This window comes from Colletotrichum aenigma, assembly GCF_013390185.1.
Source record: "Colletotrichum aenigma strain Cg56 chromosome Unknown KSG_Cg56_contig08, whole genome shotgun sequence".
NCBI lineage: Eukaryota > Fungi > Ascomycota > Sordariomycetes > Glomerellales > Glomerellaceae > Colletotrichum > Colletotrichum aenigma.
Window position 1 is genome coordinate 3,432,502 of NW_023500914.1, and position 26,998 is coordinate 3,459,499.

General features: G+C 54.7%; 6 protein-coding genes across 6 annotated transcripts; 3 read left to right on the forward strand and 3 right to left on the reverse strand.

The window, feature by feature from the left end:
• Positions 1–8,734: 8,734 nt before the first annotated feature.
• Positions 8,735–10,804, forward strand: sec2 (Rab guanine nucleotide exchange factor sec2; the record flags this gene model as incomplete). The annotated part of the gene is made up of 1 exon (XM_037327641.1): positions 8,735–10,804. The coding sequence occupies one exon, from the start codon at positions 8,735–8,737 to the stop codon at positions 10,802–10,804; it is 2,070 nt and encodes a 689-aa protein (XP_037173833.1).
• A 1,188-nt stretch (positions 10,805–11,992) lies between these two features.
• PMT1 (Dolichyl-phosphate-mannose--protein mannosyltransferase 1) lies at positions 11,993–15,237 on the reverse strand (the record flags this gene model as incomplete). The annotated part of the gene is made up of 5 exons (XM_037327642.1): positions 11,993–12,559; positions 12,751–14,220; positions 14,280–14,563; positions 14,616–14,905; positions 14,969–15,237. 5 exons carry the CDS (start codon positions 15,235–15,237, stop codon positions 11,993–11,995), a joined length of 2,880 nt encoding a protein of 959 aa, XP_037173826.1.
• Positions 15,238–17,489: 2,252 nt separating this feature from the next.
• Positions 17,490–19,145, forward strand: sap114 (Pre-mRNA-splicing factor sap114; the record flags this gene model as incomplete). The annotated part of the gene is made up of 2 exons (XM_037327643.1): positions 17,490–18,774; positions 18,835–19,145. The coding sequence occupies 2 exons, from the start codon at positions 17,490–17,492 to the stop codon at positions 19,143–19,145; spliced, it is 1,596 nt and encodes a 531-aa protein (XP_037173653.1).
• Positions 19,146–20,464: 1,319 nt separating this feature from the next.
• On the forward strand, positions 20,465–21,154 carry SNX3 (Sorting nexin-3; the record flags this gene model as incomplete). The annotated part of the gene is made up of 3 exons (XM_037327644.1): positions 20,465–20,542; positions 20,674–20,995; positions 21,126–21,154. 3 exons carry the CDS (start codon positions 20,465–20,467, stop codon positions 21,152–21,154), a joined length of 429 nt encoding a protein of 142 aa, XP_037174218.1.
• Positions 21,155–22,308: 1,154 nt separating this feature from the next.
• CGCA056_v012401 (putative mitochondrial carrier) lies at positions 22,309–23,626 on the reverse strand (the record flags this gene model as incomplete). Its single annotated transcript, XM_037327645.1, has 3 exons — positions 22,309–22,539; positions 22,609–23,359; positions 23,460–23,626. The coding sequence occupies 3 exons, from the start codon at positions 23,624–23,626 to the stop codon at positions 22,309–22,311; spliced, it is 1,149 nt and encodes a 382-aa protein (XP_037174667.1).
• A 756-nt stretch (positions 23,627–24,382) lies between these two features.
• On the reverse strand, positions 24,383–26,484 carry CGCA056_v012402 (uncharacterized protein; the record flags this gene model as incomplete). The annotated part of the gene is made up of 3 exons (XM_037327646.1): positions 24,383–25,809; positions 25,869–25,982; positions 26,370–26,484. The coding sequence occupies 3 exons, from the start codon at positions 26,482–26,484 to the stop codon at positions 24,383–24,385; spliced, it is 1,656 nt and encodes a 551-aa protein (XP_037173984.1).
• Between the last annotated feature and the right edge of the window lie 514 nt (positions 26,485–26,998).

Below are 26,998 nucleotides of genomic sequence, written 5' to 3' on the forward strand. Positions count from 1 at the left end.
CGCCAGGAGCTCGCCGGATACCTATTGCACACATCATCATCATCATCAGCACAGATTGCTCCCCGACCCCATACAAATACATCTCCGCCTGTCAAGTTCTTGAGGCCAGGAGAGAAGAACCTATGTTTGATTTGCTGGCGTGACTGTAGAGAGGCTCCAGAATCTGGCCGCAATGACGACAATTGCTCTCTTGATCGGAGATGACTGGCTTTCCTGTCGCGGACATGAGGATGAGGGGTCGTTGGCGTTTTGCGCACTGCGATGTTGGAACAATTAGAGTCCTGTCTCCCCAGAGAGACAGACGGGAGAAGCGGAGAAGAGACCACAGATAATGTTGAAATGCAAAAAAAAAATAAGAAAAAATACGAGGTAACATATGTGGACTGGGCTTCCGGGGCATTTGAATGGTTGCTGCAGATAGACGCATTGAGGACGGTATGGGTTCGCATCGTTCTTTGCGTCCTGCCTTGCGTCATGCCGCGAGGAATCGAGATATGCGCCGACGAAAGGTTAGCTAGGATATCAGAGAGATTGAAAAGCAAAAGCGCATCCACTTACTGCTGCTTCCCGCCCCGCCCGCTTTTTGCTGTGTTGATATCTTTTCCGCAATGGCCTTGGCAGCGACATGGGTATGCGAGGACCTTAGTCTCAGCAAGTCCACGGTTCCATCAAGAAGAACGAGGTATGTATTCACTACATTGCCTGACCATCTTACCTACTTATTGTAGCCTGCGGTATTTCTTTCCCACAAACCGCGTCCTTCACTAGGGTATCTTGTCCGCCGAACGCCATGCCATGCTAACTGTCTTGCCAAAACCACCCCAGAAGTGGCAGCTTATCCATGCCTACCCAACGCCTGCTGAAAAGGGGCGACTTGACGAGGAAAAGAGAAGAGAAAAGCTTAGCCAGAGTGCATGAGGTCCGAACCACCGGCCTCAGCGCGCTCCTGAGCGGCCATCTCGTCGTCGTGGATGCGTTTCGCGCGCAAAAACCGGGTTCGAAGATCGCGGAGGCTGATTTGAGCCTGTCCAGGTCTGTTGTGAATATGACGCGTAAGCAAGCAGGACACTGGAGCTGCGAGAAAGGGATAGCCAGTTCTACTCTACCTTGCGGGCGCGAGAATCTCGTTGGTGTTAGCGTCTCGGGCGGGGAGCGGCCGGATCATGGCCTCGGGCAGCCCAGGGGATGAACGGAGAAAATCGGAGACGTATAAGTCGATGTTGCCCTCGGGCTGGGGTTCCGCACCTGCGACGAAGAATTGAACCTGATGGACGACCCAGCGGGCGTTCCCATGGGGGTGCCCGTCACCGTCGCGAACGCGCATGCTGACAGTGGCGCGCTGCGCGTGGGGGTACTCAATGTCGACAACAAAGACGAGGGGGATGCTGGAACCGCTAGAGACGACGTCGGTATAGTCGATTGACTTCTGCATGACGCTTTGCGTATCTTGACTATACGCAACCTCGCCGACAACGGTCGGGAGGTACTGCATGCGCTCCTCCCGGAAGCAGAAGTCGGCCTGAACCAGCATAACACCGGGAACATGGATATCTGTAGTCCCCTTCTCATAAACGGCGTCGAGGCGGTTGGCAATTGTAGGCTCATCGAGTTCCTGGGCGACGTCGCTCATGCAGTGCCGGGCGCCCTCGAAGAGGCGAATGACACCAGCGATGGTCTGGTTGTGGATGGGCTTCTCGGGCATGTCTAGACGGGCCAGTTCAGTGCCATGTTCGTAAGAAAAGCGCGAGATGCCGTTAATTTCGTCAAGGAGGGACCTTAGGCGAGAGAGGTCGATGGGAGAGACATGGAAGAGCAGAGGTGCTCCGGGCGGGGAAGAGGATAAGGCTTTCTCGATATCTTGTCGGAAGGTAGCTGAGTCGTCGAGGTGCAAAGAGTCGGCGGCGAGCAGCTTGGGAGCGGTCGGGAGGAAGGAGTCGCAATTGCTGGTGGAGCGTCGGCCAGGAGTCTCGAGGTCGAGGTCGACGGCAGGAGGATGATTGCCAGGCTTGGAGTCAGAGTCGTCAGACTCGACACCAGAATCGTGGTCTTTGGGAGTGTGAACGGCGGCATTCCAGCGGTAGTTATCTTTGTTTCTGTCGGTTTTGCGATTGAGGGTGAAGGTGAGGCGGTCACGCTGCAGCAGCGCCTCGGACGCACGCGCGGAATGCACAGCTGGATTGCGTCGGCCATTGTCACTAGGTGGGTTAATGCTGGAAGAAGCCATTGTTGTGATTGAGATGGTGCACTGACACATGCAATTTAAGTATGGGTGAAGGATCTCAAAACACAGGCGGTAAACAGGATGAAGTGCTGGGTTTGAGGGGGAAGTAAAGAGGTGAAAGATTTAATAAGGCAGTGAACAAAAGATGTTGACTGACACAGGCATTGTGTAGGTGCAGGCGAGTTACTGGGGATTAGGTGCTTACCTTTTTTGGAAGGCACCACCTTTGACCCAGCCTGGGTGGGGTAGCTAGGGCCCAGCCACCGTGGCTGCTGCCTCGGGAGGGGTCATGTGTGTCAAACGGGCGCTTTTTGGCCCTCCCAAAAAGGAATTGGGGAAAACAAGCGTCATTTCCCCATAAGCTTCCGGCTAGCCGACAGTCGGTCGTAGTGAGAAAGAAAAACGGAGGTGGTCCTGTCCCTGAAAGGTGCGCCCGAACGGAAAGTAATATAATGGCCCCGCAGTTCCGTTCTAATGATGAGTCATCACCGCAAACTCCTTCTGATAGGCCAGCCCTTATTAGCTTATCTATAGGAGAGCGGATGGGATCCTAAGCTTTCCAATAGGTATGGTCGTATGTGACTGCAGAAGCAATTTTGACAGTTTATATTGGGAACTATTCATCAGTTTCGTCTGTGCTTATGGGGGTGGAAGTTAAGGTCCTTGATGTGAAGTCGCCGCTTGTACCCCTTCTACTTCTAGGTAAGCTTCGGCTCCATTGACTCATCTATGAATAAAATCATTCAAGTCTTCTATCCTTAGAACAGTATACTGATAAGCTTGGGTTTGTCGCTGTCAGTCTTGAAAAATGCCATTAAACAATGAAGCCCGCTCGAGGATTTGGGTGGTTGGAGCGGCTTAGTTTAGATAGTGAACCGAGCACCCGAGAAGACAAGCAACAAGGATTGGATGAATCATGCACGACTCAAGTATCGGCCGAGTATGTGTCCGTGAGCGCTGCCACGTTCCCTTGACTGACATGTGGCCAACGCTAACCGGCGCGACTTGGTGTAGCTGCAATGCTTCGGTAAGTCGGACTGCATCTCAGATACGCAAAAAAGAATGCGAACCAAGCCAAGTCGGCTGAGCTGTTTGCGAGAAAGGTTGTTGCAACACTCAGCCATCAACTGGTGATTCGACCAGGAGGCCCCCAATCATGTTCGCACGAAACTACGCATGCCGTGGGTGAGTATGTCTTCGTAAGCACCCGAGAGCTTGATTAAAAATGTTTTGTATGCTACCCTTGTTGAGGAAAGCTTTTGAGGGTGAATGTTCGGGATGAACTCAAATCCAGGATGTCGACGTGCCCGGCGTCAAGAAAAATCCCTACTCACGCGACACCGCTTTTGCTGCAACACAACGTTTGGCGAACTGCAGGGCGAATTTCCTCCCAAAGTTGGAACGGATTTCAAGATTGGGATACCGGTCACACACAATTGACGTCGGCATTGAGTGTAGACAAAGTTCCAGGCGGGCTGATGCTCCCTTTCCCAGTTTTGTTGTGTGAGCCGCGAACCTACCTCTTGCCCAGTGTTCCATACCCATGACATGATCGACCGCCCAACCCTCAAAGGAGGGCGGTGAATATTTGTACGCACCTAGCAGCCAAGCCGGCCATGAGATTGCCGAATACAACGCACTTGAGGATGCTGCTCGCCGACCACTACCATGAGAGTCGTTACATCCATGCTGCGAAAGCCCTCTGTCGGGACACGGAGCATTGCTATTGATTGGGGACCAGTGGTCAATCAAGGAGACCGGCTACCCGCATGTCGCACCTGATGTCTGGCCTGACCCGAGCCACATAGACGGCGGCGATGCCAATTTCCTACAGATAAATTCATGTCGAGCTCAGTTGGAATACACAGGCAGAAAATGACACTCGCACCGGCAATTTGTAAGTGAAACACGACACGCATGCAGGATTATGGGCAACTGAGGGCTGTTGGACAGCGGGATATGGACAGGTGCAGATCGAGACGCAGACAGTCGCGGAAGCTATATGTGGGCGTCTGATGCCCGTCGGGGAGCAGAAAGTGCGTTTTTCTGTTTCAAGGGAGCTGATCGGAAATGCGAGTGGACGGAATCTCATGACATGGGACGACGGTATGTCGTTGCCGAGCACGGACTCCCGGCTGCGTTCTCGGGGTCTCAGACCCATAGGTGCGGTGAGCTGTCTGCGGATTTCGGGCCAAGCCGGGGGGTCATGGATTGACACTTATTTGGCAGACGCGCTGCTCAGTTGTTCATGGTCACAGACATGGATGTCAAGCTTGCATACGCCAACACCGCAAAACCTCCTTTGTCACGGCCGGGAGCTTTGCAGGTCACCGCCATCAGTTGTCCTCTGTCGTGCGACTCCAACATAATCGGCGCCGGAGACGACGACCCTAAGGCATTTCCAAAAGTAAGTCCAGCATGGGCTGGAGATGGTGGTGGGGGGCTGCCTCGAATAGGTTCCAGGGTCCAAGAAGTTGCTATTCAAAATGAGACTCTTCGGACGAGGACATCGGTGCCGTACCAAGACAGGATCCGGCGTCGGCATCGAAGACCTAAACGGAGAAACCACCCAAATTCGCTGCCGAAATGCGAGGGAATGCTGAATGGCTCACCGGTCGGATGTCTGTGAAACAAGGTCGAGGACAAGGGGAGATGGGATGAAGGAAGCTCACTGAGAACGGACGGACAGGGGAAAGGCAAGTATGGGGAGTGGCACGGATGCATTCGCGTCAACCACGAGGCGTCAGCCGTTTGGCTCACAGCAGGGGCTGGGAGGAACAATGTAGTTGTAAGTTTTGAGTCGAAAAATAGCAACGGCGCGGGATGAGGCGTTGATGGCGCTCCAAGGGCCGGATGACTCCGATGGTTGCTGCTCGCCGTCCGAGTGCTGGCAAGATCGCGGCTCTTGGGGAACAATGGAACGTTGGAAGAATGGTCAAGTCATTGGCGGGAGCCATTGTCCGCCAAGCCAGGTTAGGCAAAGAAATCAACCCCAAGGCGGCGGCAAACTTGCCGGACAACGCGGGAAATCGAGCCAGGCCCGGGCCAAAGAGGATGCCAGAGACGGCCGTGGCTGGAGAAGGCTTGAAGGGTGCCGACGGTGAGGCCCGAGGCGTCTGATGGAGCCAAGCCGGCCCTGGACAAAGAAAGTTAGCCAGAGGCGGGCAAATGCGCAGGCCTGAGGACAGTTGGACAGGTCTAGACAGCCGCGACGTTTGTTTGAGCAGAGTTTGGGGCCATTGGCTATGCTCAAAGAAGACGCGTCCGAGTAGCCGCAAGCATCGAAACCAAGACGCCTGATGCCAATGGACCAAGGAGATAACAACAACAAGGTGGCAGGCGATCAGGCGCCTCAGCTTAAACGCAGAAGCACTGCGCCGGGGCCTAGAAGGGGGTAGCCATGTTTTGTGAAGGACGTAGATTTCGGCTCGCAAGTAGAATTTGAGTGAAGACGCTAGGGTCCTTGTCCCCGGCTCTGGAAGGCACAAAAGGAACGTGCGGAGGGCAAGGTATCCATCCGTACGTGTTCCGGTACCTTGGATGAATGAATGGTTGTCGTCTTTTGTTGGGTCAAGGTTGGGTACGGATAGCGTAGGCAGGTTATGCAGCAGCAACACATCAGCAATCCCTGGGAGCTTGACCTGTTAATGACCGGGCTGCTCGGTAGATGCCGCAAGATATGGAGATGGAGAAAGGAGTGCTGCATACGCGAACACAGGCATTGTGAAGCCGAAACGCGAAGCAGACGGCGATACAGAATTGTTCAGCAGGCCTCGGAATGCAGGGTGAGCAGGGCCCCGAGGATGGGCTGCTAGTGTAGGACATGGAAGGCAGGCAGGCAGGCTAAGTAACAAACAGATGCCATGTCGCTCATGTTAGTAGAAGATGCCAATAATAGAATAGACTCGCTGGTCGTCGGTGATGATTGATGGGCCGCGACCTGAAACCAATTGGAGCGACGTCGCAGCATTCCACAAGAAAGATGAGCGCTGCATATGTACCATGCAGTACAGTAGGTATGTACGGATAGGCTGAGGGGGAAGGGGGATGACAGCGCAGATCTGAGGAAGGTTGGACACGAATAGGTTGGGGCAGGGAAGGATGGGATGGGATGGGATGGGATGGAGCCTCAAGATGGAAGCCGAAGAGTGGAAGGAAGTTCTCAATCTGGTTCTTGTCTGGGGGTCGTGTTCCAGAGATGCGTGCGCGTCAGGGTCCCAGGCGCGGGTCCGTTTGAACGGGCAGTGCGTCGGCCCTAGTTGCGGCGTAGCGAAGCAATAAAGCAGGGCAGATTTGACGATGTGTTCAGGAGAAGGGAGGCGAGAGGATCTCATGAGCTTACTCGAGTGGGTTTGTGATGCGGTTCACGGTTCGCGGTTCACGCTGGCAGGTAGGATTATCCATGCATTAAGCAGCAAGCACATTTTACATGGTTGTATAAGTAAGATGAGCGAGCGGTTCATAACTCTGACGGGGCCACCTTGGCACGTAAGGTAATTAAGGTATGTATGTATGTATGTACGGACAACGTTGTGACCAGCCAGCTGACCAGAGGATGGGACACGGGACACGGGACACGGGACACGGGACACGGTAGACCTGCCTTTTGTAGAAGTGCTTGTTTGGCTGGTGACAGCGTGGAATTGCATGTAATTGTCACCAGGCGCGCCGAGGTCGGGTTGAAATGCACGGGGATTACAGTATACTGCTGTACGGGTGGTTTTTGCGCATATTAGGTGAGACTCCTCGGCGCTGGACCCAATCAGATACGAATCGCTCCGAGGGCGGGTACCTTTTTACGCGGCGGGAATGACGGAGTTGATTTTTTGATTGATTTGTGGCTGTGGCGGAGGCATCTGGGGGCGAATGCGAATCATTCAACAGAGGTGGTCGTCATCTCAGGTACGTCTGCCCACTTGAATTCACCTCACCTCAGCTCACCTCACCTGTGCTGGGCTGGCTGGCAGGCCCGTCATCCACTCCCGACCAAGCGGCAACCGACAGCAAACCCCATAGCAACATCGTCACAAGCCGCTGCAGCATCTGCTTTTCTCGGGGCCCGGTGCAACACCGCAACATGCGATCCATGGATGGCAATAGATGCGCACACTAAGAACCAAGTGGTTAGGTGATGGTGCACTAGTCTAGTAAGGTAGTCCGTGGTTCAGCAAGGTAAGGTACCTACCCAAGGTAGGTAGGTTGTCGTCACACTCAGCTACCGCCTGCCACTTTGGCACTGACCTGACCGACTGACTGCCTGACTGACTGATGGCTGATGGGCGATGACGGACACCTGCATCGCTTCGTTTCGCTTCGCTCACTTTACTTCGTCTTCCATGTTTGCTGGCTGCCGCTGGCAGCTGCACACACTCTGCACTGCACTGCCTCCACCCCTGCTCCGGCGTGGCCCTGATCCCGGCCCAGTCCAGCCCGGCCCAGTACGGATACCGTTCCCGCCGAGCTCTTTTACGGGCGTCCATTTGTGTGTCAAGTGCATTGTGGCTAGCTGCAGAGGCTCCTTGGCTCCTGTCTACACACTCGCCTTGCCTTGAACCGGCGGGCGCTGGCACACTGATGAATAGGTACTGTAATGTGCCGTCAGGAAACTCGGGCGTGCGTATCAACATTTGCCCGTCTTTCAGATGGAGGTGGAAGGAGGGCAGCTGGACATGGGCCTGGACGGGGACGAGGACGTGGACCTTTTGAGACCTGGAAAAGTGCGTGCGCCCGGCGCTCCCACCACCCCAGTAAGGATGGTCCCTGTCACGTTTGAACCGTCCAATCCATGCCACCCATGTCATCCGCCCAGTTCCAGTCCTGGTCCTTGTCCCCAGTCTTTTGCTGCCCATCTCATTCTCTCTCTGGCTGGCTTCTTTTCGCATTGCCGCCGTCGCTCTTCCACTTGTACTTGCACACTTACTTGCATTTGCACAACCACCGCCGGTCGCCGCAGCGCAGCCAAGGTAGGTAGCTAACTCAACGCACAATGTACCTTGCTTGGTAGCTCGGCTCCTGCCACGACTGGAAAAGACTCAAAGGCTTGCTTGGCCCGCTCCGCTGCTCCCTCAGCTTCATTTCTATTCGCCTCTGCCTCTGCCTCTGCCTCTGCCTCTGCCTCTGCCTCTGCCTGCCTGCCTCACTTGTCACCTCTTCTCCTCTTTCCCATCTTACTTGATCACCACTGCAACGAACCCCTCTTCTTGCCTGCCTCGATACGAATAATCACGCTGCCATTACGATCACGAACCACCATCCGCCATCGATACCACACCACCTACCCTACCTACCTACCGATCTAATCAATCACCTTGCTCGCCATCATTCCCTCAACCGTCGTCGACTCAACCGCCGGAATTCAGTTCGAGAACCTGCATCGACACCACCGCCATGTCGTCTTGCTTCATCTGAGGCTCACCAACGCCCCCTTTTAGGCTGCTATAGAGACTTGTTTGACGTTGCCGTCTCATACAGCCCGTTCTGTCACAACAAATAGGAAAACCGCCATTGCCACCTATGGATTCCTTCATCGCGGTTGCTGGCTGGGCTCAGCACGCGAGCCCCCAACCCGGCTCCAGACCTTTCGGCCATTTCAGGTCCCTCTCTTCCATCGCCAGATCGCCATCTCCGAGCCCTAAGGCTACGAGAATCACAGGCAAGGCGCCTTCCGTTGCCGACGTCCCCATCATGTCCTCATCGTTGGCGTCCACACCTTCATCACCATCTCTTCGACCCACACCCGTTTCGCCCCCGGAAGATGAAGGCGAACTTAGTACTCTACCCGATCCCCGTAGCCGCGCTATGAGCCCTGCGAGCGACGCCGATACCTCCCACCATCCCGATCTCGACGACGAAGTAGCTACTTTGAGCACAAAGCTGATCAACGCCATTAATCACCAGACGACCCTCGATGACACGTTAACCGCTACGAGACAGGAATTGGAGAGAGCCCGCGAGCAAATCAGGCATTTAGAAGAGCAGAATGCGTCACAACGGGAAATGCTCGCCGGCGACATTTGGGTGCGTCGAAAAGTTGTCGAGGAGGAGAAGAAGACTATTCTGCTGCGCGTGACAAACGAACGGAAGTTGCGAGAGGACGTCGAAAAGGAAAAGAAGAAGATCGAGCAGGAGCTGGAAAACCTTACTACCGCCTTGTTTGAGGAGGCCAACAACATGGTCATCTCAGCCAAGGAAGAGGCGCGAATTGAGCAGGAGGCTTTGCAAAGGAAAAACGACAACTTGAGGTCTCAGTTGGGCGATATGGAGGCTCTGCTGACTTCACAACAACAGCAACTTGCCGATCTCAAGCATGTCATGGAGCAGATGGCACTGGAAAGGGAAGAAGGCACGACCGGAACAGCACCCTCATCTCCCGGCTTCAGCAAATCTGAGTTCAAGGATGACGAACGACCCGACGGCGTGCTCGCCTCGCCTCTCGTTGACCCCTCCTCACCAACCTATCCAACAAGCCTCACCCACCTTATCCAGCCTGTTCTCAGGACGGACTTGGGATCCTACGAGGATTTTGTCGCTCTTACCCGCATCTCGCGCAATCGTGCTGGCAGTCGTGTTTCGTCTGGCTCTTTCAACGGCATTAGCGGGCTTGGTCTTGGCATGGGCGGCAGCACTTCGAGCGCACACCCTTCAAATGCATCAACAGCTTCCCTCTCCACCGCTGGAACACCTGCTTCATCTTCGCCGCAGACCCCCAATACCCCAGCTTCCGTTTCTAGCACCGCCTCAGCAAACCTGGGCCCGCCTCCACCAGCACTGAAGGAGACCAAATTCTTCAAGCGTGTTCTGGCAGAGGATGTCGAACCGACACTTCGATTGGATATCGCCCCCGGACTGTCTTGGCTAGCTCGACGCAGCGTGCTGAACGCCATGAGCGACGGCTCGATTGTCGTGGAGCCCATCCCTGCGAATGCGCCATTTGCGGCAATCGTGAAGCCTCAATTCTACCCTTGCTCTCTATGCGGCGATTCGCGCAAGGGCGACGAACATCTGCGGACGTACCGCTTTCGAACCAGCGAGTCGGAGTCAGCGCAGCGCTACCCTCTCTGCAAGTACTGCTTGGGGCGCGTCAGATCCACATGCGATTTCCTCAACTTTCTTCGTATATTGAAAGATGGTCATTGGCGTGCAGATGATGAAGACGCCGAGAAAGCTGCATGGGAAGAGAGTGTCCGCTTGAGGGAGCAGATGTTCTGGTCTCGTATCGGCGGCGGAGTTGTCCCAGCAAGTCAACCTGCTCTATCCGCATCAGAAAAGAGCCCTCGCTCAAGCCATGAGAGTGACGCAAATGACGTGGAGCCGGTGGTTGCTCAAGTACCGGCTATCGTCGAAGCCGATGAGAAACCAGAGGAAGACAAGTCCGATGTCAAGGACGCGGACACACCGGAGGAAACTGAAGCACTGCCTGCGAGGCCAGAAACCCCGAACACAAGCAACCGAAAGTCCACACAGTCACTGGCACCCGAAACAGCTGCCAATGAAGGAAAGGACGGAGCAAAGGACGGCGAGAAGCGTTTGTCGCTCAGCATTCCCAGCTCTCCGGAACCGACAGCAACTATTACATCCGATTAGACGGCGCGCGATTGCGAGCTTTCATCCCTAGCAACAACTGAGTTGCCAGGACGTACACCTAATATTCAATGCTGTATTACTATGCCGTATGCCACGAGGCTGGAATGCCGGGGCTACTAATGATGGCCTCATGGGAGGGTTTGGCGGGGATCCTTGGGAACGAGAGTGATTCTGGTTGGTTCGGATGGGTTGGGAAACAACCTTACTGGCTGTTCATTTTCCTGGAATGGCAACGGCGTTTTGGAGAAGGAAAACCTGAGTTGTGAAGCGCACATCAACAGTAACAGTGATCATCGGAGGTCAGAGGACAGGCATTCGTTAGACGGACAGAGTAGGTCGACGGGACACAGACAATAGTCAGTGCGCGCTGCACTGCTGATAATACCAGACACAAGGAGAAGTTGTTGTGTTGTTCACCCAGTCACTAGCCCTAGTTCTTGTGCAAATGTGAATGACAGACAAGGACGCCCTTTGCGCTGCTTACTTTAATTGCCAACTTACCAAGCATGCTCGTCAATTTCCGCTCCGGGTCAAATTGCATGTCCCTTGCATCTAGGAGAACAAGCAAAGGAAGTGCCCACTAAGGGGGGTTGAGGGGGCACCTGAAGGTATGCTTGAATCTTAGCCAGCACTTCGTTTTATTTCAAAAGAGAAAAAAACGATCTGAAACCGAATGATGGATTTCAGACAGGCAATCCTATCAACACGTCGACCTTGACCTTGCAGTTGTGTCAACACCAGCTTAGACCTGTCGAAAGGAACAACGCAACATAGCTTGTTTGGTCCTTGTTGAATCACGAGGGGGGAAATGCAGACAACACCATCATTACGACGTGGGTTGAACCCCCCCTGTGATGACTGTTTACATACATGGGCACGCACATCTTGCTTAGCTCTGGACAACAAATGAAACCTTGATTTTTATGGCCTTATTCGGAATCCCCTTCTACTCCGTGGACAACGGGGTTATGTTGGGTTTTGCTGGAAAAACAGTTCGTGACATCCATCCCCACTGGGTTTGGTGTAAAGGACGATGCTTCAACGCCCATACCTCCGCTTCTGCGTCGCTTGCCTCTCCCCCCGAACGTACCACTCGTCGTCCTGGATCTTTCCCCGGCATGTGGTAGCTCCAGCAAGCGGAGAGGTGATACATCGTATTACATCGCCTCTAGATAGTTTTCCTCATACTCAAAGCTCCTCCTGGGCGGTGGCCTCCTTGCCGCCCTCGCTAGCAGGCTTAGCCTTCTTTTGCTCAGCCTCCTTGGCACCCTTGACGCTCTCGGCAGCCGGGGGAACGACTGAATCCTCTGCCTTCTCTGTAGACTTGGACTTGGTCTCCTGGTCGACACCCTGGACATCAGGGTGAGGCGGGGCGACGCTGTCCCCTTGATCTTGACCAAGCTCTTGCGGCCATCCGCCTTCGGGCATTTGCACTTCGTTCCCACTTGCGTCGACGACGCGCGTCCGCGTTTCGTACTTTGTCTTGAATTCGACCTTGCCCTCCAAAGCCTTGACCTGCTCCTCGTCGAGCAGGTTGCCGTCCTGGTCCCGGTACTCCACGCGCTCCTCCCGAGAGAGAACCTTTTGGGCCGGTGCTTCCGACATCTCGGCTGCCGCTGGTTGCTCTTTTGGGGCCTCGCCAACTGGAATTTGGCCGACTTGGCCGCCGGCCGGAGCAGCTGGAGCCTCGGACTTGGCGGGGGTTGGAGCCGCAGCGGCGGAGGTGCGGGTGAGCAGTTCAGTATACTGAGAGTACTATGCGGCAAGAAAGTCATGTTAGCCTCAATTTACCGTCACTTTGACCCAACGTCTCTCAGCCGAATCGAAAATGGCATTTGGCTATGAACTTTCCCGGACCAAAGCGCATTACATGGGCAATTGGCAAACTATTACAGTCCTCTCTCGGGCATGCCCTGTCCCGGCACATGAGCGGTAGTGTTACTTACGTTATCGTAGAAGGTATTGCAGTCAAAATCCCACGAGCTGAACAACTTGACCCTGTTACACTCGGCCTTGGTCCAGGGGTTGCCGTAGGCCAAGGGGGAGAAGAGCATGAACACCGCGATGGTGAAGGCTAGGAAAGCAACAGCGCTGGCGCGATTAATAATTGGGTTGTTGCGAATGCCGGCAAAAGAAACGCGAGCGGTGGCGAAGTCGAAGACGGAGCACAAGGCCATGACGCCGAAGTAGAGGGCCGGGAAATAATGGTGAAGGAAAAGCTGACGTTCCATCAAGTAGAATGGGAAGTAGTGGAAGGCCCAGCCAAGTACTGCCGTGCCGACCTCGTAATCGAAACGCTTGAAGGTGACGTTGCTGTAATCGTTGCAGCTACGTTGCCAACGCAGAGTTGCGACACCCTTGAAAAGGACATAGACAACGATGGCTAAAGTAGAGCTCCACCAGACGATTGGGTTGCCCATCAGGTAGATCTGACGATGGTCTCTGCCCCAGAAGTTGATACCGCGTTTGAGGACTGGCCAAGAGGGAGGACGGGAATCCCATGCGTGGGATTCAACCAAGCCAGCATTGGTCTTCCACATGACCTTCTGCAGCTCCCAGAACTTGCCGAAGAAGCCCGGGTGGCGGTAGTTAACCTTCTCAACGTTGTCGCCAACCAATTGAGGGTGCTCGTTGTACTCGACATACCAAAGACTGTTGGGAAGGGTACCCCCTCTGGCGCAAGTGACTTCCTGCTGCTCAGACGCCCAATCAGGAAGCTTCACTTTGTGCGAGAAGAGGACACAACCAGTCATGATGTGGACGAGCCTGAACTTGGTTTCGATGGTGCGAACACGTTCCTTGGATGCTAGGGTAAGAGACTGCTTCTTAACAATCTCAATCTTGAACAAGTCGTTGGCATCGCCCTCGAAGCCTTCGTAACCATAGGCCGAAACCTCGTTCTGCCAGTCGGCCTCCGTAACAGGGGGGCGGACATCGTGGGAATGGAGGCGACGGAAGGTGGGCAGATGGTACAAGCGGATGACATCGCCGTCCTTAATATGAACAGGCTGCGGCAGACTGTCCCAGGCCAGGGTTCCGTTGATCTGCTCGCCGTTGACACCGAGGGGCTGAGTCTGGTTCTCGAGCAGCCACACGTTGTTCTCGTCCTTGTGGGGGTACAGAGTGATCTGCTGCTGCTTGCTACCGGTAGGGTACATCAGGGGGTGAGAGTGCAGGTAGCCACCCTGGGTATTGACGTGTCTGATACTGACGCGACTGCCAAAGGCGACATCGGCCGCGACATCCTGCATGCCCTTGGAGTTGAGAGTGGACTGGAATTCGGAGCTCATGAAACCATCGCCGTCGCCAGGGTTGACGAGGCAAAGAAAGTGGATGGCGAACATGGCCATGTAGAAACCCCAAGGGATGATGATCAAGCAGAAGGCGCGAGACATGAAGTGCTTGGCCCAAATGCGCTGGTGTATGTGTTAGTTCCGAGTAGTACACACAAGAGGTGAATGTGAGCGACACGTACCGGCGTGACGTTCTTCGTGTCTCCGAGAAGCACCCAGAGCTGGACTAAGGTCAAGCTTCCGACCCAGGCGATGGTAAAGAGACCCACCCACTTGATGCTGAAAGTAACGCCGAGACCGAGGCCCGTCATAGCAAGCCAGAACCACCAGCTCAACTGAAAGGCCTTCTCAGGGCCCTGTTCGTGTTGATTCGTGAATGATTGGAAGGCAAGGGCGGTGAAAGCAGTCGCGACCATCAGCGGGGAGTCAAGCAGGATCAGGCGGGCCTGGGTTAGGAGACCGTTTTCTATATGTCTACGTTAGCGGACCATATCAAAAATGAATTACGGATGCCGTACCGAAAATAATGAGACCGGAGCCCAGTATGGCAGTGGTTGTGCGACACCCGGTGGTCTTCAGGGTCAGAAACATGAGAGGTGCAAGAAGGATTCCGCAGACGGCAGGGAACATGCGCATGGCGACATACGGGACGCCAGGCTCGAGGTAGTCCTTGCCGATCTCCTTGAAGTCGAAATCGCCATTGAAGCCCGCCAACCAGCCGGTCAGCGCAATAAGCATCTTAGCCAACGGAGGGTGGACATCCATGAAGAATTTGCCCTTGATGTATTTCGAAGCGAAACCACCGAAGCTGGAGAGCAGACCTAATTAGAGACGATTCAGGCTGGGAAGTTCGGAGGCTGTGTGGACTCACTGGACCTCGTCAAAGACGACGCTGGTGGGCTGGTAGATTCTGAACAGGCGAACGGCGGCAGCGAGAACGGTCAGAAGGATCATGATCTGGTAGTCGGAGACAGGCAGGAGAAAAACATCATTGTCATCAACGCCATCTGATTTGTAGCTCTTGTCGCGCCTCACGGGGGTCTTGCCATTGGCGCCATTGACACCGTTGGCACCATTGGCACCGTTGGCGTGCTTCTCGAGCTTTGGGCTCGGGGAGCGGACGGGCTTGGTAGCAGCCATGGTGTAGGTATCAGATCGCAGTGGAAAGGAGACCAGGTGGGATCGATGGGGGAGGTGGTCTGGTGGTCGTCCTTCGAGGGAAGGGGCGACGACGACGGGGGACGTCGACGGCGATGGTGGAGAGGGCGATACCTATGGAGGGTTTTTTTTTCTCTCTCCCCGGCAGGATGGATCGCAAATGAAGTGGGAAGAGAATCAACGAGAGTCAAGAAGAAAAGACAAGCATTAAAAGGCCGTCATTCGTGCAAGGCAGGTTGACGGGCGACCTTGATGAATGCCCTCAACGGGAAGTTGTAGTCAAAAGTATGGTGAAGGCCAAAGGAAAAAAAAAGGGAGGTTCAGGGACAGAAGAAGTCAGGACAATCCGGTCTGGTGACGGAAAGTTTAGCTGATGACAGCTGGGGGGAGAACAGTGGACAGGCTGGAAGGGAGTAAATGGAGGGATTAGGGGGTCAGGGTGAAAAGCGAAGTGGCCTGTTTGGCAGCCAGCAATTGGCTGAAGCTAGGGCGTACCCGGGAGCTGCCTGGTTCTCGCGATCACCCCTTGGATGATTTCCACGCCCCCTTCGCATCCTCTCTACGATTCCCCATGGCTATCCACCCTGGCTGGCCCACATCTGTCTTGTGCAGCCAGCATGCGGCTTGTCCTTCGACGTCGCGTCTGCTACTTTGGGCTTTGCCTCACCCCTGCTCTAGGCCTTTGGGGGCACCTTCAATGGATCCAACGTGTCTAATTTTACGCGCTCCACTTTATCACAACAGGGTCGTGTCCTTGGGCCTCACAGCTCACGGATTGCTTATTGCCCTGAGGTGCACGCGTCAAGACAAGAAAGCCTGGGATGTCTCGAGGCACTCGGCAAGCATCGAGGCAGGGCAGGAGTAGAAGAAGGAGAAGAGGCTAAGTCTGAAGATAGAGTGAAGAGATCGAGGTCGATGGCCAGGTCTAGGTGTCCCCAGCGATGTGGACGCGCATACTATGAAGGCGTGCCCCCACTCCCACTGATCCATCGGGGGCTGTCTACGGAGACCTTACCTGAGCTGAGGAAGCACTTTAAGCGGTTCGCTTGTCATGAAGCTCGGCCCTCGGGGCTGATGTCGCATTGGCATCCGACCCCCAAATCAGATCTGACGCTCATGTTGGCTGAACAAGACAAGTGGTCACATCACAGATTACATTCCCAGTCGGGAGGCGTTGGGAAAAGCTACCTGCATCGTCGTAGCTTCTGCGAACACCGGCACAGGTGCCCGTGCTCCCTCTCTAGTGCCAATCCTGTGGTGCAGACGGCGGGCGTGGCTGCCATTGTTTTCTGTCAGCGTGCGGCCTCTGTTCTCCAGCTGCTCCGTGAGGAATGACCGTGGACACTGGATGCCCTTGGATCCATCCGTTTCATTCCCACTTTGGATGTAATGTGGCCAGTGCGTGCTGCCATGAGGCTGAAAAGGACATCCAAGCAAGCTGGCATACGTAAGGCATTCTACTTCACACACTACCACCGCGCCATCCCTTCCACTTCGACTCATAAGCTCCGCATCCTTCATGCTCTCACCGAATTCCCACCTTATTTGACGTATATTTTGTCGTAAACCACCTTTGACTTTTCGATTTTTTCCCTTCTTCTTTTTTCGCCCCTTCACCTCCGTCTTGTCGGTCGACGGGCGATTCCTCTACTCAAAGGCCAGGTTTCTTCGAAGTTGGCTGTAGGTAGTGAACGGGTCTACTTGAGATCGATAGTTGCCCAGCCCAATTAGCGAGCGAATGGCTTGACACATGGAGACCTTTGAAAAATACATTAGTGAGATAAGATGACATCAGCGCCTTGTTTGTGGCAGCTATTCGTTCAGCCAACTGCCCTCCCTGGGCCCTTATGTCTCCTTCGCTATACACGCAGACGGCATTTCTTTCTGTTGGGAAAATAACATAGCCAAGAAATCTAGAGCTATATGAACAAGCAATGAGAATTACTGGTTCATCTTAGCACTGTTTTGCATTTCCAGCGTTGGTATTATATTCAAGATATCGCAGTTCAAGACAAACCCGAGTTGAGCATTTCGCACTCACATATCGATAAGTCAATGGCCCGTGCACCATGGGCCCACTACTGACTAAGGCAAACACTGGCCAATCTGGCTGCGAGCGTCTCCTAAAAAAAGTATCCCAAACAGGTTTTGTTCTGCGCGCTTGACTCCTAGCAAAGCTCCACGCGCTGCATCTTCACTTCACAATCTTGACTGCGCGCGCCTCTGTCTCCGCCATGGCCACAACTGCGACGAATGGCGATGCCACCGCTGCTCTCGACAGTCTGAAACCTCCTACCGGGGTTGTCCTTCCCCCGCGCGAAATTCGCAACGTTCTCGAAAAGACGGCCGGATATGTCGCCCGAAACGGCCTGGTTTTCGAAGACAGGATTCGCGACAAAGAGCGCTCCAACCCCAAATTCAGCTTTCTCAACAACGCCGATGCCTACCACGCTTATTACCAATGGCGACTCGACGAAATCAAGGCCGGTCGCGGCACCGCCATAGCCGCTGGTCGCGCGAACGAAGCCGCTGCCCCCGCCGAGCAGAAGCCACAGGGCCCTCCCAAACCCCCCGATTTCCAATTTTCCGCCCGCATGCCTAGAATCAACCAAAAAGATCTGGAAGTCATTCGTTTGACAGCTCTTTTCGTAGCGAAGAACGGCCGCCAGTTCATGACCCAACTCGCCCAGCGCGAGGCTGGAAACCCGCAATTCCAATTCCTCATTCCCAACCATACGTTCCACAACTTCTTCCAACATCAAGTTGACCAGTACACTGCTTTGTTGAGGGCCAGTGGTTTGAGTGGCGAAGGCGGAAAGCTGGAACAAGAGCGCATCGCCCATCTCCGGCAAAACGTCGACGACAAATATCATGTCCTGAGTCGCGCGAAGCAACGTGCCGAGTACTCGAAATTTCAGGAAACAGAGAAGCAAAAGAAGGAGGAAGAGGACGAGAAGAAGCGAGCTGAATTCGCCCGAATCGACTGGAATGACTTTGTTGTCGTGGAGACCATTGTCTTCACCGATGCCGACGACCATGCGAACCTGCCGCCCCCAACGAACCTTTCTGATTTGCAGTACGCGTCGCTTGAAGAGAGAAACAAAGCGTCTATCAGTTCCAACCTCCGTATCGAGGAAGCTTTCCCAGGCGAAGAAGATGCGACATATAATGCCTACCCCCAGGCGACTCACACGCTGCCAGTTCACACAGGCTACGCGCCTCAACAGCAGTACCAGACACAGCCCCCGCCGATGCCTCAACAATACCAAAACGGACCACCACGGCGATCGGCAGAGGAGGAAGAAGAGGAAAGGAGGATACAAGAGAGATCTGAGGCGCGTGCCAGAGAACAGCAGGCTCGTGCGGAGGCTCGCGGTGGCAACGCGCCGATGAAGATCAAGGAGAACTACGTCCCCAGAGCACTGCAACGCAATGCAAACAAGCAAAGCGTGCAGACGGCGTTATGCCCAAACTGCAAACAGCAGATTCCCATGAATGAGCTCGACGAGCATATGCGAAGTAAGTCATCTGCTGCGCCTACTACGTCTGCGACAGTGTGAATGTTAACGATACGTGCAGTCGAGCTTCTTGACCCCCAGTGGAAAGATCAAAGAGCTAAAGCTGAAGCGCGATATGCTACAACGAATCTGTCCACGGCGGATGTAGCCAACAACTTGAAACGTCTGGCAAGTCAGAGAAGTGACGTTTTCGATGGGGTAACTGGCCAGCCCATGTCGGAAGAGGAACTCGCTCGGAGGAAGAAGGCTGCAATTCACAGTTTCGACGGAAATCCCGACGGCAAGAGCCAGGCGCATATTAACCATCTGCACAGCCTAAACGTTGAGGAGCAGATTCGTGCCATTCACCAACGGTTCGCAGACAAGAAGTAAGCGGTGCAGACGGCGCACGCAGTCTGCGAAGGTCCTTCATGTGTCGCAGCGCTGCGAGCCTTTCATATTAAAACGAGGCATTCGGCACTGAGCTTGGCAGCGAGCATGTCACTGCCTTTGCCGCAAAAACCCGATTTGCGAGCGAATGTTCTCCACGAGGTCCCGGCCATGGGAGGCTCGCCAAAACCAAGGTTTAACAGTCGCAACTAGCATCGTATGCCAAACAATCAAGAAGAGCTTGGAGGTGAGATTTTGGCATTCAAGTTACTCGCGTTCACAGAACTTATGTAATGCTTCTTCAGCATGTGCTTCCGACCCAACTTCAACAACTGTCGGCCACCGGGCTGTTTTTCTAAAGATTGTCAGGGATCATTATGATCACGGGGCATATCTAAGCTACTGAGACTGCTTTGCATCGGAAGAGTGGTCGTAAGCAACATGTTTTGTAATTTTATATCAGATTGGGAGGGGCGCTGGGATCCGGGCCGAGCCAAGCTGGGCGACACCGTGGCACACAGGACCACGATGTTCTGTAAATGTATAATTCAAAATATGACAAGATTGACGAGGACTGAATTTGGTGATCCCAGTACTCCAGATTGTAGAGGTGCTTACAGCCGTCGCCGCTCCCCACTTGCTAAATCGGGCAGCGCGGCTCATGAGCGTCGGCGTCGTACATTTGTGATGTTAGTGTGAGTGTGTACGAAGAGCCGAAAACATGCGAGCGGGGGTGGCCCCCACAGACATTGGCTCAGCCTCCCTCGTCTTACAGTGCACCGTCTCATGGCCAGTATAGGCAAGATGTGGTACCTCAATCGCCGGACAACGGCCGGGCACCATTGGGCGGGCTTGATTGTAGATTGCTGCTCCCCCGCAATCCAACTCAACACCACCCGAACTTCTTCTATCGTAATCGGCCGCCTTCGCACCATTCCCCCGCCCCCTCCCGCACTTCAACTTTTTTGGCAAAAGCCACTCGTTCACGCCAACCTCGTGCAGCTGCGCCTCCTACACGTCCACAAGCCCAATCCGAAGCGACTCATTTGCAGCCTTCAATCGACCTCACGCGCGAACAACTAATATCCAACCAGGGGAAACAACAGCAACGTCGCAAACCCGATATCGCGCCGACGTCAGCCTCCAGCCAGGCTCCCTAAGACGAAGCCCTCGACGATCGATTTGCTCCCCAAACAGCCGTCAAAACGGATTCCGGAGGCCAGAACGCAGCTCGCGCTACTGGCGCTGAGCCATCCTCTCCCACATCTCCGACCGGATCACAGGCGGGCAGCCAGGCCTCGCCGCGCTTTCATCGGCCCATCATGCAGGCAATGCCTGATACGCGACAGCAGTCGTTCGATGAGATCTACGGCCCACCCGAGAACTTTCTCGAGATCGAGGTAAGAGCGACCACTCCCTCGTCTCGCCCAATGCGCCATCACCGCTGCCGCTCAGCGTTGACACTCAACTCGTCTTCCTCTGCCACCCCAACCCACCTGTTCTGTCTCTCTGACATAGCACCTCGCCGCAGGTCCGCAACCCCCGAACCCACGGCATGGGCCGCGGCATGTACACCGACTATGAGATCGTCTGCCGCACCAACATACCCGCCTTCAAGCTCCGAGCCTCGAGCGTGCGCCGCCGCTATTCCGACTTTGAGTACTTCCGCGACATTCTCGAGCGCGAAAGCGCTCGCGTGACCATTCCGCCCCTGCCCGGCAAAGTCTTCACGAACCGATTCAGCGACGACGTCATTGAGGGTCGCCGCGCTGGTCTCGAAAAGTTTCTCCGCATCGTCGTCGGCCACCCGCTTCTGCAGACGGGAAGCAAGGTCCTGGCAGCCTTTGTGCAAGGTGGGTTGTCTCTTCGGCCTCCAAGGGGTTTTGCGTGGAACGAAAGTCATCCGAGAGGGCCCTCCGGCGACATCCCTTCAACAATGCTAGCAGTGCCAACAGGCGAGAATTTGGCTAACACTAGAAACAGATCCTAACTGGGACCGTAATGCATGGTGACTGAAGCTCCGGGCCAGCTGGCCAGGCACCTTCTCCTCTTCGTCTCCAGCTCCGCGAACACCGAACAAATTGCGCAAACGACCACCCAAACACCATCGCTTCGATACACAGCTGGAGGGACTGACAAAATGCTCGGGGCGCGGTGGCGGGAAATGAGAAAACGGTCTCGATAATTACGAAGAAACTCCCCCCATCTTGAATGATCAGCAGAAGAGGGGATAAAATGACAATCCTGCAGGGGTGGGACTTGGTTGGTGGTTGCTTGTTTCGTTTTTCCAGTTTTCTCTCATATCCAAATGGTCATTTCATCATTTGCTGCTCCTCTGCGTTTGACCTTCCGTGTTATCCTTCTGCTCATAGCTTTTATGTCCCGCACGCCGAGCACAAAAAGCCGCCGAGGCGGACCGCATCAGCGTTGCTTTTCTCCTCGAGGAAGGGGGAGGTTGGCGTTCTCAAAATTGAAATCAAAATTGAAATCAAAATCGAAACAGTTCAGCTTCGTGTGATTTTGCAGTTGATCGGGGAAGAAGCAAGCCGTCTTTCCAAGGTGACGTCGAACTAGGGTTTCCTTGGCTCTGCGCCCGTTCCTTTGAATGGAGGGGGTTTCTGGTCTGCCGCGATGACCCTGTCTACTTCTCCCAGTAGTGTAGTATTTTACTTCTTCTGTTTATATACGTTATGCACAGGTTTCTCCTCTCTTGAATGACAGGAGATCACCCGGGTGCATATACCGTTTTCCTGTGTTCGTACATGACCAACCCCCTTAATACGCCTTCACAGGATGTGAATTTTCTCCAAGGCTCATTATTTTCCCCTCCAAATCCCGTTCGAGCCTCGCCAAGTCTAGGGCCACTCGCTCCATATCGTACATCCGCTTTAAAGACATGAGGTTATTTGGGATGAGTACCGTCATTGTTGAAGACGTGTCATACAAAGAAAAGTTAGTGAGAAGGGAATGGTGTTGATATGCAAGTGCGGGGTGAGCATGAGTGAAACGTATCTGTCCCAGAGTCGCAGTCGTTCATCGTCGTGGCTTATAGTACAAGAGACACATATCCAAGAGTTGGGTGGTGGTGGTGGTGGTGCCCAGTTTTCGTTTGATGTTGTGACTTGAGCCCCGTCCTTGCGAGGACGGAAACCCCGCCTTCGTCTTTTCATAGGCTGGTTCCGGTCTTGGACGATGTGTTGAACAGGCGGAGGATGCCCTCGTACATGCCGAACATGATGGCAGCGCTCGGCACTGTACGCATGAGATGAGGCGTGAGACCGCCGTAGAGCCCCATAAACCCTTCCTCAACCCACACAAGACGGAAGCACTGGATCAAGCCAGTGTACTTGAGCTGGCCGTTAGCCATCGGTGCCTGGCGTAACCTGGTTCGCGCAACCTGTTAGTTAATGTTAGCAATGTGTTTCCTACATGTCCCAGAAGCGACGCTGTATCGTCCACAACATACCTCATGAGGATACGCCAAGATGGCCGCGACTAATTTGGCACCACCGGCAGCACCAGCATTACCCATCCAATCCACCGTGCGGTCCCAGAATGTCTTTTCACGGCCGCTCCGGATGATGCGCTCCTCGCGAGTGGCCAGCTTGTTCTTGATCTGCTCGTACAACACCCACTGCAACGTGCTCTCGGCAACACCAAGGTAACTCGCGCTCATGCCCTTGTACAGGCCGGTGAAGCCCTCCGTACGGAGGACCTGCCGAATACAGTCCAGGCTGTTGCGATACTGTCGCTTCGTCACCCCGCCGCTCTTTTCCGCCACATTCTTGTCGAGCTGCAGCCGCGTCTTGACGAGCCAGATGGGATTCGTCGCAGTACTCGTCGTCACACCCGCCAACACGCCGGCAGACAGGTGCACCCACGCAGACTCTTGGCCTCCGTTGCCGTACTCAGCGATGAGGCGCTTGCCGTTGCCGTAGGTATAGAAGTTGATACTCCTCGCGGGGATGACGCCGACTAGGTTGGGTCCCAGGCCCTTGAACAGAGCCCTCGGCCCCTCGATCCTATAGACGGAGCCTAGAATTTGAAACGTTTCCTTCAGGTGGAAAGCAGCAGCTCGGAGAGGGCTAAGGCTGCCCACTGCCTGGGCGCGGGCTTGATGGGAGGCACGCAGTTGGGCTTGGTAGAAGTCGGATTGGAGACGGGTCTTCAACACGTCGAGAGGTGCTGTAAGAGTTGCTGCTGTCATTCCACCGACACTGTGTCAAGCAATAACTGTCAGCACCGAAGATTCACAGGTTTTCTCTGCCCTTCTTCTTTTCCTCTCACGGGAAGAGGCAGGCCAAGGTGCAGACATACCCGCCAGCAACGAAATGTACCCATGACTTGGCAAATGGCGACTCTTTGCTGTCAACAGCGGGGTTCTGTTTTGTGTCGGGAATGACATCACCCGTTTCTCTGGATGTTGGGTAGGATGTTGTGCCCGGGGCGCGGCTTGAGGCCGCCCGGTCGCCTGCTGCAGACATGTATTCGGCGGCCACGGGAGAATGGGCCATTAGACGAAGTGGCGATCGCAACCGACGAGTTGGTTTGCGGGGACTGGAGGGGGACAGTTCTTATGACGGTCGCTCGCAATGTCTAGGATTGAGAGTGAATGGCGAAAGCGCAACGTTTGTGAGATCCCACGTTGATACCAGACCGTGGAAATCAAGCAGGCGGAATTGGTGGACAAGAGAGCGGGCAGCTGAGAAAGCCGTCATTGATGGAGCTGGGGCAACTTTTTTTTTTTCCTCCCATCGATAAGTGAACGCGCCACGCTCAGATTTGATGCGATCCACTTAACCCCCTGTTGGCGTGGCCCGTGCGGCATCCGTTTCCTGTGGCTTCATAACGACATTCGATTGGGCGTATCGATTTCTTGCGGTGCCATCACCAGGCACATGCGGACGAGGGGACTCATCTCATGGCGCGCAGGTCAGCTCATCTGTAAATCGCGGAGGTAGCAAAAGGCGAGTTTTACAGGCGAATTTATTGAGTATCATTATGAGTATCTGACTTTTTCTTGGTTTTTTAATTTCCTTTCTGCTTTTTTCTTCATCTGTTCTCGCACTTCGCAATGCATCGCGCGCACACACATACACACGCACACAACGCACATACTTGTTTCGCTCATTCGATCTCGAACTCTCGCTGCTGTCTTTTGCTCTCGCAGGCGACATATGGGATTACTGAAAGGTTGTGACCCGTATCAGGTGTTTCGGCGGCAGAGCATTTCACATGTCTTACCGTCCCGTTAGGTTTCCTGTTGGCGTAATGTTGGCATCCCTGGCATCGGCCGCTGCAGTCGCTGCCGACGCCATATGACTCAGCAGCAAATGGTCTCTTTTTAGGCTGGGAAGCTGCTCGCCGCGATGCGGCTCTGGCATCCAGGGTTTCGCATTAGGCGGCGGCTCGTGTTCCACATCCATGAAGCTACTCGTTCGGCTGCGGGATCCAGCCTCCATCGGAGAGCGCTGGCGGTGTCCTTGGTGACTCTGGTGGCTCTGGTGGCTCTGGTGACTTTGCTGACCTCGGCTTGCCGGTCGCGAAACCTCACCAGGCACTAGACTTGCCAAAGGAGGCGCCTCGTCGTTGGATCGACCATCATCCTGAGTCGGATCGTATCTTAATGTTCGCGGCGGCTGCTGACTTGATGGGTTGGACTCGACGTGCGCCTCATCGGCACTGCTGCTTGCCTCGCGATTAAGCCAAGCAATCTCTTCTTCTGTGATAGTCTTCCAGCTACACTTGGCGTGCTTTTTCGTGCAGCCTTGGCAAGCTGTCAAATGCTTTACACAAGGCGACTTGAGTCTACGACAGCGGTCGCACGGGGGCCAAATCTGATCCCCTTTGCTCAACTTCTCGATTCGTGCTGTGATAATGCCTCTGTGCGCGGATGAAGGGTCGTATGAAGAGTCTCGCTGAGGGATGACCGGTGGATGCACTGCAACCGGCGGACGGCCCTGAAGAGGAAGCGAGTGCGGATGAGAGTTCGTTGCAGGGGGTGTATGCTGCCCGGACTGAACCTCTAGGCCGGCACTGGATGGAACGCGCGGAGGATAGATCTGAGATGTCGACAGAAACTGCTGGAGCAGGTCGGCATGTAGGTCATAACCGGAACCGTGGCTGCCTACATGACGTTGAGGAAGGTTGACGGAGGAGAACGTGGAGCTGTTCGATGTTTGGCCCCCATGGCGTGAGTTGATGCCGGCTTTTCGACCACTCAGATGGTAGTTTAATTGTCGCGCCCTCTTGGCAATTTCGTCGGCCTTCTTGATGAGCACCTGCAGTCGTTGTTCCACGATTTCCAGAGTGGCTACTTCGGCCGTCTCGTCCTCTTCCAATGGGGCCGTAGAGACGATGGAAAACCTGTCCAGAGCACCATTCATAATGAGTCGCCAGTCGTCCTCCAGGATCTGGACCTGCAAGCCGTTCAGGTAGAATTGGCAAGTGCGCTCTCCATCGTGGCCGGTGGTCAAGACGAACTTCTCTGGATTCGTCTTGGCAAATGAGACGATGTCCAGCCAGCCCACAGACGGCGCGCCGTATGCGGCGGGCGGATTTGTGATGATGGGGCCTTCAAAGGCACCCTCCATAGCCTTGAGCAGGCGAGGGCCTGTCAGTTTCGCGCCCAGGTTGGCGGCCAGACTCTCATGTCTATTGAGTACCCCTAATCATGGCTAAGTCTTGGCATTCAATAACACGAATCAGGACCAGGGCAAATCTTACCTTCATACTGGTTTAATAGGCCAAGAACATCGGAAAAAGTGTCAGGCTCGCCCTGGATGAGCCTGAGCTTGCCAGCACTGGCTTTGGAGAGGTAGTTGATGATGGATGAGTTGCCTTGGAGGTGACGATTAGCACTTGCTCCATGGCAGCAGTCTGGATCGCGCGCGAACGAGGCCGAGGGGAGAGTGGATTTGGTTGGGAAGGCAAGGTGAGCAAGGGCTGTGAGGCAACGGGCTTCGGGAAGAGAGGCCTCGATGCAAATTCCGAGTGAAAACATGCGAAGAGACAAGACGGAGGGGAAGGGGCATAACAAGGGCGGCGGCGCTGGCAGGCAGGCCGGGGCGAGGGATCAATGGCGAGTCTAACCTCGATTGCCTCCGGGCGCGATGACAAGATGCAGTTGCAGTTGATGGACGAGATCGACGGCTCATGCTTTCCGCTTGTCTTGTTCTTGTTGTTGGAGTTCGGCATGGATCACACACACTGGCGCACCGCACATACCTGACTGAGGCGGAGGAGGCTGGGGAATGCGATCGGAGTGAGCTGGCTGGCTGCCGCTGTCGTCTGCGTCCCGTTTCCGTTTATGAGGTTCTTGGGAATCCTGGGCATGCGCCATGGCGAGCAGATCACCAGCGAGTTGGAGTTGATGATGGGTCTCACGGAGTGGTTGGAGTCGCCAGGTGTTTGTGTGTGTGGCTCTCCTACTCTCTCTTTTGCTTTTCTGTGGTTTGCTTCTGCTGCAGCCCTCCCCCGGTCAAAGGGCACAACAAAAGATGGGAAGGATGAGTTGTCGGCGTCGGGTTGGAAAACGGGGGCGGCAGAGAGGGCTGAAGGCTGAAAGCCTTGGAGGGTAGAAAGAGAGATCAGGAACCTAGTAGTAGGTTGTTTGGTTCATGGCGAAGCAGCACCTTAATAGGTGCAGTGGCAACGCAAGCCGAGGGCTGGCAGGCGAAGAATGCCTGAGGTAACGGCGGAGTGGGAGTTGGAGCTTGACTGGAGCAAGCTTCGAACGAAAGAGGAACGAGAGAATTGTTGATGGAGGGGAACGCGACAAGGCGGCCGGGCCAAGAAAGACGGGGGTGGTGGTGGTGGTTGTGTGGTGGTGGGAGGGGGGGACCCAGGTCAGACAG